Source organism: Trachymyrmex cornetzi, unplaced genomic scaffold, assembly GCF_001594075.2.
Source record: "Trachymyrmex cornetzi isolate Tcor2-1 unplaced genomic scaffold, Tcor1.1 scaffold441, whole genome shotgun sequence".
Taxonomy (NCBI): Eukaryota; Metazoa; Arthropoda; class Insecta; order Hymenoptera; family Formicidae; genus Trachymyrmex; species Trachymyrmex cornetzi.
Window position 1 is genome coordinate 384,124 of NW_017299190.1, and position 11,101 is coordinate 395,224.

Below are 11,101 nucleotides of genomic sequence, written 5' to 3' on the forward strand. Positions count from 1 at the left end.
CCCCCCCCGGCTACGCTACTGGGACTATCTTGATATGACACGATATTATAATCAATATACGTAATGTTATGCATAATTTTTGACAATTTGGTATGTTATATTGTATATTATTCATTGACCAATTGTAAGTTATGTGATTCGTTACTTATTTTAATGTAAAACCTTTTTCGTTGTTTCATTTTTAATTACTGAAGAGGACCCTAACCGTGGATCGAAACGTTTAATGAATTGTAATATTCAATGAGTCAGATATCGTAGCAATATCTTACGTCAGCTCTTAACGGTTTTTTTTACCTTACTTTTTATTTATTTTATTAATCGTATCCTTATTTTTTTAATTCTCTATTGTACTGCCTGGATTTGCGCGAAATTATTGAATCAAATCACCTTATAATAAAGCAAGTATTATTATTATTGTCCTGTGAATTTCGACTTTGAAAAGACGAACTCGAAAGAAGAGTATGATGCGATGAATGATAAATCATTTAGTCTCGATGCTACTATCGATAATTGAGTAGAAGATCGCGAAAAATGCTGAAATTACGAAATTAAATCGCCGTCATAGTCATATATTATGTTATTAGCTCCTTTATACTGTTCATCTTGTCTGAAATTCTTTGATATTTTTCTTAACTCTGTGCCTATTCTTCGTTCATCCTTCACATTTCTTAGTTTGCACCTCCTAGTCCTTTCATTTACATATTGTCAAAATGTTTTATGGCTTCTCTATCCTTTTCATCATATTCTCATTACCTTTCAAAAACTCCTCATTTCTCAATCTCTTGTTATTTCTCTATTATGCTGATATAATATATATTCCTGTTCTTAATCAATAATTGCTTAATCTTATCCAACGCATTCAATATTCATATCTTCGTTTTTCTTATGGCGTTTGTTAACACAGCCACATATCTTCATAGTATGTATTCTGGATGGCTTAAATTCATTAGCACGTTCTGCTTCGTCTATGTTGTTTATGTATTTTGTCTTCTCCGTTCTAATGTTTCTCTTTACCCAAGGTGCCTCGGGCATTCTAACACCGAACTTTTTCCCCCAACACCTCAAACACCTGTTATGATGACCATGTCATATTCATATTCTTTCTCTACATCTTTCTTGCTGTCTTTTCCTACACAGATGTCAAATATTTTAATATTCCACCTTCTTCTAACATCAAATCCTCATCTTCTCTATCTTCTTTTCACAATTGCAATTCCTCGTTTTATAGTCTCACCAAAAATTGTTCTACTTCTCACACAGGACGTTACCCAATCGTTACACGTCGTTTGACGTTTTGCCAATAAAATTGGCATATTTTTCATTTCGAAGATATTTTTGTTGGCATCAAACTCATATATTTAAAAAATATTATTTACAAGGTCCACTCAATAAAACGCTCGGACATAACACAACTTATTTTCGATTCAGCATATAGATTCACCATGTTAAAGGAGATTAAAATCACGTGTTTTCTTCTTGTGTAAAAGAAGATATTAAAAAAGATAACATTTTAATATTTGATGGAATAAAAAGACGAATTACTTAAACTATCATTCACAGACTGTTTGACTGTCTGATATGGTTAAATTTTTGCATTTCATTTCTAATTAATAATATTCAAAATATAAAGAAATCCTTTCCTGGGACTTATAATGATGTAATACTTGATGATTTCATTTTATGGGTTTAAAATTTTAATATAAACTAATATTTTGCTACAAGTAATTGTTATATATAATAAAATTATAAAAAAGTAAATTGAAATTATCACCACGAAAAGAATATAACATTATACTATACTCTCGTAAAGTATCCATTAGGTCGGCTACGATGTTAAATAATACGTATGCCTTAGAGGCATCTTTTTAATTGGCACGAAACGACACCGGTAACAAGAATAACAGTGCTATTGTTCGCGCCGTAAGAAAAGGCTATTAACATGGCACGCGAAGAGGGCTCGAAATAAGATTTCCTTTTAATTATTTCGCTTTAACGGCTTAACTATGTCTCACGTTAACAAATGAATGTATATAATGAAATCTCACACCATTATCGAATATATATATAATTATCATCATTATCTCTTTCCAATTCTAGAATTGGAAAGAGTTGAGAAACAAGTTGAACCTCGGTTAAGAGTTAAGGTGATCCTAAAGTCGTCCTGTTTTATCACGATCAAGTTTTAAGAGAAATATCCGAATTGGCTTTACGGATTGCAAAATCCTTTTACAGAATAAAAGTACGCATGAAAAGATATCCTAGTAAACACGATTTAACCAGAAAATCGGAAAAACATTTTTTAAATTCACTTTCTGACACGTACAACCGTCACTTGAGGTTAAGATTTACTTAATATGAAAGTTTTAGAGATCACAGATTGAAAGTAAACGTCAGTCAGGTATCGGATTACTCGGAACGAACAATACTAACAAAGTAAGTTTGTGAAATCAAGACCAGAAATGCGTAGAAAAAATATTTCTCTTAAATTAGAAATCACGTTCTATGCGAAGACTCGAAACGTCAACAGAGTCTCAGGGTGCTATTTCATTTGTGCGTTTTTGTCGTACGACAAATGTGTGCAGGACAGAGAGGTCCTCGGATCTCTCTATCCTATAACCAATCAACAGGCTTGAAAAATTTGTCGTACGACAAAAACGCGCAAATGAAATAGCACCCTGACAGAGCCGAAATTGCGTTTAGAAATAGTTGTGCCGTCTTGAGATAGATGGTGCTAGCATAAGGACAGATGTATGCGTTTGAGTAAAACAGAACGATATATAATATAATGTATGAAATGAATCAAAGATCTCACTATTATCGAATTTGGAATTTAAAAAGTCTCTGAATCGATAAAACAGACGATTGTAGCATCGCCTTAAGGCCTCCTGTTTTACCACATTTCCATTCGGTGAAAAATCTCTGTATTGGATGCACGGATTGCAAAAGTATTATTGCTTAAGCTTAAATTAAAGTACGCACAAACAGGACCTCAGCTGCACTGGATTTCATGAGAAAATCGAAAAAAAGTTTCAGATTCGTTAAAAATTCACTTACTTTTGGCTCGTACAGCTGTCACCTCAGATATATATTTGCTTGATATAAGAGTTTTAGAGTCCATATCTAGAAAATAAGCGTGCAGCTGAGGTCACATTATTGAAACGAACGATACCGAGTTTGTAGAACTAAGATTGAAAGTCTAGAAAAGAAATATTTCCACCGAATAGAAAATACGTGTATACAGGTGTTTTGCGAAGACTTGGACTGTCAACAGAGCCGAAATTCCGTGTAGCAGTAGTTGCGCGGTCTTGCGATAGATGGTGCTGGCATATGTTAGATAAGAACAGATGGATGCGTTTGAGTAAGACAGAATGATATATATTATATAATGTAAAAACTAAATCAAAGATGTCACCACTATTATCGAAATTGGAATTAAAAAAGTCTGTACTATCGACCTTGATTGAGTTGGGTAATCGGTTTAGCATCCCCTTAACCATGAGTTGTGCACTGAGAAAAATAAATGGTTGGAATAACCATAATTTAACTATAATTTATAGTCATTTTTTGGGACAACCATAAATTTATAATTGTTTTCGACCATATGAATTATAGTAATTTGAACACTGAATTATGATCATAACGATCATAATATGTCTTCATTCAACTAATTGTAAGAGTATCTTACACATGAATCATATTTGCATATAGTAAATTATGCTATAAAATGTTGTAACTATACATATAAGGTTATTGTTACTAACATTATAGCAATAATAACTATAAAAATGATACTCCTAAGCATAATTATTTACCATGCAATTATAGTCACAAATACGATGTACTTTTCTTTCAGTGTGAAACTGAGCCTTAGTAAAACACACGATCTCGAGTTTGTGTAAATTGTAGACAAAAACTCAGTTGAATCTGACTTGTTAGAATAAAAAAGGGACGTGCATTCAGCTGAGTTATGACATCATAAACGAGAATTATCTGAGTTTTAATGTAAGTGGAAAGCAACTAAATTTATTCACCTGAAAATTTATACAAGAGTAATTTATTTATGCTGACGCAATTAATCCTGTTGATTATCCAATTCTTCTTACAAATTTTGTATTATTCAATTATAATTTAAAAGAAGGTATGTACAAATGTGAATAATATCACTCTCCGTGACACGCTATTATCACGTCGGCAAGCCGACCAATCACAAAGCATGGTGTCGCTTTTCTCACATCCGCTTTCACAACATGGCAGAGCCAATTACAGAGTAGTCGGCATTGGCCGATCTCTACTTAGAAAAGAGATCTCTAGATTTTCCTTCTGTTCTTAATTAGTGAGAAGGCGAGAAACAAATTTCGCTGAAATATGTAGGACAAGTTGAGTTCTCTGGCAATTTCCCATATTCTTAAGCCTATATTCTTTATTATTCGTTTCTGTTCATTGATGGCCCTTTGTGTGCTACAATCATCATTCCGTGTATATTTACTATTCATCGCCATTGGATCTACTATTTTCAATTCAACAATTGTGATTACAGTGGTAATCAGAGATTTACAAAACCATCAGATATCGATTTTCATCTACGGATTCACCACTTTGAATTGCACATTTTTTTACTTCAGATTTGAAATCAGTAACCAAAAAAGACTACACATGCTCCTGTATTCGGTGGCTATGTATCAAACTCGAGAAGATATCACGCATTATAGGTGACACGTGGGCTGCTTTGGTGCTTTATATTCAATAACTTCTGAACAAATGGTCGGAAATTAGTTTTTCAAAAGAGGATTTAAACTAGAAACATACAGCTATAAGTATAAATTGTCGGATATTTTTTACAATTTTTTTCTTTCGAATTATTTGGTTTTATATTTCAAAATTTGTCAATTTTTAAGGTAAAAATGCATTATAATAAATGCTGCCTATTATGTATATTGACTTATTAGCGTCATGGTGTAACAGCAAACTACTGAACAAATAATTCCATAAGTAATCACCAGAATTCGCAGAGATATTAAGAGAGGGGCCATTATACTTACACTGGCAATAAAATCACCTTCTCCGCCTCTACGTTTCTCTCTGTCACAGAATTAAATAAATATTCTTTTAATCATACATCATTTTAACGATGACAGCTATTAATTAGTAGAATAAAACGTTATATACTGCCTGTAATAATGTTTTATTCGGCGGCATATTTTTAATACATTGAACGTATTTTCTCACGTAATCCTGACAACGCAAGATCGATTTCGGTGCTCCAAGTCGCCGAACCCCCGCGCTAACAGGAAATGCAGGAAACGTTTTCCAATTTCCACGTTTCATCGTCGGGGACAAGTCCGGGAAGGGTTGGAGGGAGAGACCGATCGATCGGCGGTGCAATAGCTGCATCGCCACCCCTTCATCTTCCGTTTTCAACACTTCAAATCGTAATTCTTTTTCCTCCAAAATCAATGCGAGATGTATTAACGCAAGACACATTAAGTTAAATTACTAAAATAAAGTCAAAACCATTTCTTCGAGATCAGAAAAGAATATAATAAAATATTCCAAACATTTTTTATAATCGACGAGTCAATCGACATATTTTTTATCACATCTCTTTATCGTCATGTCATAGAAACGAGGGCGACGTCACGGCCATGCCATCCTGCTCTCCTTCCTTTTCCTTCTTTGCCTTTTTCGTCTCTATCTTTTCCTCGCCACCCCCCGTCCATTAATTAACAGGCTTTGTACTTTTAAACGATGTTAAATAAACGGTATTGTTCACGGGGAAAGGACTGAAAAGCGGGCGCCATTGTGCTTTAAGCTCGCTCCTCGTCCTCGTCGTCGTCGTCGTCGTCGTCGTCATCGTCGTCGTCGGCAGTAGAAAGAAGGAAAGAGAAGCTGAAGGAGTATTGCCCGCGAATGCCAACTTACTAATACCATCAGTGCTGAGAAGTCTTTGTTCTAAACAAATACGTCGAATACCCCGTCACCCCCGCCGCCCATCCCACCGCCCCTCTCTTGTTCGACCGTGCCACCTGCCTTTCAGACGGGAAAACGTGTATCGATTGGATAAGCCATAATATAAATAGAGAGCAGGGCTACCCCCTTCGCGCGACCGGAAGTCGCTTCGGCTTTTTGACTCCGTACACAAATCTACGCGACCTATGAATCATCAACTCGGATTACTATTTCCGAAATAACGGACGTTTTTACTAGGAAATGACTACCTTTCTATGTACATTTCAAAAGATTATGTTTACATTAAATTGAACAAAAACGTCCATTGATAATAACAAACATATTACGACAAAAACAGTTTCGCATTTTACTCTACCAATACTGATGACATCATAGTCAAGCAAGATAAAGAAACGCCGAATATCTAAGGAATTCCGGAGAAAATATACGTTTCAAGAGGTTTTATTTATTAAGAATAGTAGTTCGATCCCGGCACGGGCTGTGTTATCAGTTCGCTATTGTCTCGAAAGACACAACGTCGGATTCTCATCCAGCGCTTGCCGATACCTTTCTTCGAAGTTCATTGTGCGCTACCACGTATCCGTATTGTCCAACAGTCGACGTGCTCTGTTGTTGTTAGCGGGCAGTAACAACAACAGGAGGAGCAAGGGATTTGTGGGGTTCGCTGTGAATCCTCGGCACCCTGCGCTCTTATCAGTTTCTCTCTATTGCTTTTCTCCTCTCCTCTTTTATTTTCCTCTTTTTTTGATCTTTTAGTTTCACAAAATGATTGCCTGAAAGTAATGGTAATTCGCTAATTCCTAAGAAGTTCAGACTCTCCCTCTACTTACAGTCTTACTTAAATTATTCGAGTTATTCTCACAAATCTATTTAAATTTGTTAATTTTTTTCTTTCCCCATTTTTCTATATCGAAAATTTTTATCTCGTCCGAATGAAACTTTGTATTCTATTGGCCGTTCAGAATATTACTTCGCTTTCTTTCCTTTCTTCCGGCAACTTTTTTATTCGTGTCCGGTAATCCTGACCAAGGCTACATGAAAGGAAAGATATTAAAGTCCTCATGCGAAACTTGGAGAGTACGAAAAAGTCGCTCTCTTGACTACTTCACGACCGGTTCATCCTGAACAAATCCCGAATTAAAACCTCGAATTGAGCCATTTCGTTTGACAACAATAACAACGAAATTTCTTCGTGGATTCCTATTTCCAAGATAATTAACATCGGCACTTCTTGTGTAATTTATGTTTTCACACTTTTTTTTTAATAAGACTTGGATATTTCTTAAGAGGTCTTTCTAAGAAAAAAATTTTTCTAAGGATGTAAATTTAAAGAAACGCAAACCAGATATTCTGGATTCTGTATTCGATCTTTTTGTAGCGATCCTTTTGCTACCGAATTTCTCAACAAAGTCGGTCTCCAGTAAACAGCTGTGAGCTTCGCAGCGTCGCGACGCCGTCGTCTCACCGTGGCGGCCATTGTTGGCAGCGTCGCAGTGCAAATCCCGGGCGCATTGTACCGCCGTTGCATCAGCCTCGGCGTCGGGGTAGGTATCGCACCTCGCTACCAGCGGGTTCCGCTTCCAGAATGCCAGAACCGGGGCTTCGCGCTTTGTGCGCGCCTCGGCGGCCGACAACAAGTGGTAATTAATTCTGTGCAAAACAATCAGCCCGCTAGCACAGTAGAGGGAGACGCAGAGAATGGCGAAGGGGTTAAAAACGATTCGCGATTTATCCCTTCCATCCCTCCGTCCCTGAGGCCCGCCGTGAAATCCCAAAAGCGTTTGAACGCGAATCGCAATGGTGTGTGCACGTATGAAACGTAAACCATATACCGGAAAAGCAATAATTAATCGTATAATGATAATTTTAAATTGCTACCAAATTTGTTTCTCGCAATTATATCTGATATATTATAATTAATAATAAACAGTAACTAATATATGCTCGAAAGTATCAATATTTGAGAATCAATTCTAGAAATTTAAATGATAAAAATTCAAGAAGTTCGAGTTTATGGCGATGCATTAAATGCCGAGAAAATTAGCACTTTGTATTATTTTATCAGTTGACGAAAAATGAAATCGCCTCTAATCATAAAAAGGAAAGTGAACGAGAAAATTTAGGTATCTTAATATAAATAAACTTGAGATAATACATAATGATATAATGATGTAAAGATAATGTTACAATAACACAAATTTTATTAACTTGAACTACCGATATTATTGTAACATTCTGTATACTATTGTATCATTAATCTGCATTATATTAAAATTTACTTGCATTAAGATGCTTAAATTTTCTCGTTCGCTTCCTTTTCTTAAGATAGAAGCGATTTTTCATCAACTGATACATAACTGGTTATATAAAGTGCCAACTTTCTCGATATTCTTAATATGAGTACCATAAATGATCTCTCTTTTCTTAAATATTTATCATTCAAATTGCTAGAATCGACAGTTCTGAAATATTGACTTTCAAACATGTTAATTACTGTTTACTATTAATTACAATATACTGAATACAATTACCAGAAAAAAACTCGTAAAATTAAACAAATTATCCAATCAATTAATTATTTAATATGAGAGGTCTGTTTTTTATTACTGCATTTTGAACCGGTGCAATAAGCTGAAGTGAAATAAATGTATATTTGTTTCACTTCAACTTATTGCACTGTGTGTACCAATTCAGAAAGTACAGCAATAAAAAACAGACCTAAGAATTCAGAATTACGTTTGCAGAGTGATTGTTTCATCTACATATGTAAATAAATATGTGACCGCAAAAGATGTAAATATCTCGTGATACTTTCTATTGAAAAATTTAATTAAAAGTATAAAAATATTATAATTAAACTATCCAGTAGAAGTGAACGGTAAACATGCGTGCTGTCTAGCAATTAGGAAGATACGACTTGGCAACTGGAAAAATTCGAATTGTACACGAAAAAAATGCTACGGTTGCAACAACCGAAAATATGACAGTTCTAATTGAAAAATGTATTGATGGGCCACTTTTGGTTGTGACAACCGTAGCCGCTTTTTCCATGTATGCATATCAATATTTACATTTCAGTAAAGAATCATGTGTCTCTCTTTAACTTTCTACAAGCAAATGTTGGTTAACATGGCTCCTATACCACATTTTTTTTTAATATCAGAAGCTCCATCATATAAATAGATACCATAGCAAGGGAGTGCCTTCGAAACGAAAATCTAACTATCTACTTAATCCTAAATAGATATAGACGTAGTGTGGAAAGATGATCTATTGCGTATAATAGCGGAGGTTCAGACATCTCGACCAATCATTGTCCAGAAGTTGAGCTCATTTAATTAATTGAGCGCTCTGGTCTATCATGTCAGAGGTCCTGGGTTCGATCCTGATAGGAACCAAAATATCTACGCTCGTGTCTCCTCTCGGAGAAGGCTGACAATCTCTCGAGAGTGTCCTTGATAGAGTATCCTCTCCCCTGAGAGAAATACCTCCTGCCCACAGAAATCGAAAAATCCGTCATTCGGAACCAGTAAAACTGTAGGTCTCATGCTTGTGGCAATTATTGAATAATCAACGTACCACAAGCATGAGAGGTGCGACACAGACCAAAGGCCTAAGATAAGAAGAATTTTTGATGTTTTTCTTTTTATCACATAAAATTAAAAATAAGTTTCAAATATTGCAACAAATCTATTAATGGTAATAATATTAAAAATTCCCGTAATAAATAATAAAAATAAATAAAGAACAAACGTGTAATTGGGAATTGGCACAGTGATCGGTGCGTAATGCTCTTCAAAAAGCTTTATCTTCCATAAATGAAATGAGATTTGTACATGTTTCGGCTAGTCTTTTAGCCTTCTTCAGCAAAAACATACGATGTAAGATGTAAGTTTGAAATTCTGTTTAAATGTGGCGGAACAATGTTATTATTAATACAGAATTTGATAAATTTGATGCGAAATAAGTTTTTAAGATGGATCTTTTTCCATCTAATTCATTAATCTATTAATTATTATGAATTGCGTGTGATCTACATATGGAATTGTTATGCGTCTTTCCTGATCGTGATACGCATACACATAAATCATAAGACAAAAATTATTACAGGTGCAGAATGGAAGCTCCTTACGGAGGATGAGAAACGCCCGTTCATCGATCAGGCGAAGAGGTTACGTGCACAACACATGAAGGAACATCCTGATTATAAGTACAGACCGCGAAGGAAACCCAAAACTTTGCGAAAAGAAGGCTATCCTTATAGTATTCCATACCCAAGTGTTCCCATGGACGCTCTTCGAGCAGGTATATATACAGCACATATATACAGACATCCAGCCATAATAATTTCTTATACGGGTAGATATAGCAGACTAAACATTACTTGTTTTAATAATCAAGTAATGATCTCTTATAATACCCAGACAGCCATCTACGTTCTGACAACGTTAGAACATCGCAAACGTATGTTGAATACGTCGTCAAAATATTCAAGACGCGTCTGTGATGTACAGAGTATTTTTTCAGAATCTACTATATACGCGGTTTCTCATTCCGTAGACTTTCGCAGAGAGCTCAGTGATATACCGTAGTTATTCTGAGATGTACTTCAATACGTTTCCAGTACGTCTCTATAGTATCTGCGTGTATATAGTGATGTCTCTAATATATGTCATGCACTACTCAGGTACATAAGGCCTGTTCTTTTTGGCTGAACTTTTGCACCAGTTCATCTTTCTTCCTTTTCTCTTCAGGAGGAAAGAAAAGGAAGAAAAATGAACCGGTGCAAAAGTTCAGCCAAAAAGAACAGGCCTATATACGCAGCCTCGCGCACATGCTTGCGCATACAGTGCTGAACGAAAGTATTAGTACACGATTACTACTATGAAATAGTATTTTCGGAGAATTAAATCTTTGAAAATACTTTTATTTTATAGTAGCATCCTCTGTGTTCAATATTTTTATCCAGCACTTTTGTATATTACAATTTAAAATGAGGTTAGATCAGTGAACATTTTGGAAGCTGTAAGCTTATTAGCTATGGCGTTACATTTTGCCGCACGACAGGCGTTTCCACGTCTAGTGTGCAGGAACCACAAGTCGGTACCACTCTTTCTAGCATAAATATTTAAAT

General features: G+C 35.3%; 1 protein-coding gene across 1 annotated transcript in view; it reads left to right on the forward strand.

Annotated features, from left to right (window-relative positions):
* The window catches only part of LOC108764627 (transcription factor Sox-21-B), a 44,308-nt gene that overhangs the window by 15,177 nt on the left and 18,030 nt on the right, over positions 1-11,101 (forward strand). The window contains exon 4 of the mRNA XM_018512950.1: positions 10,078-10,272. Coding sequence (XP_018368452.1) covers positions 10,078-10,272 — 195 coding nt within the window. The remainder of the gene's footprint in view (positions 1-10,077; positions 10,273-11,101) is intronic.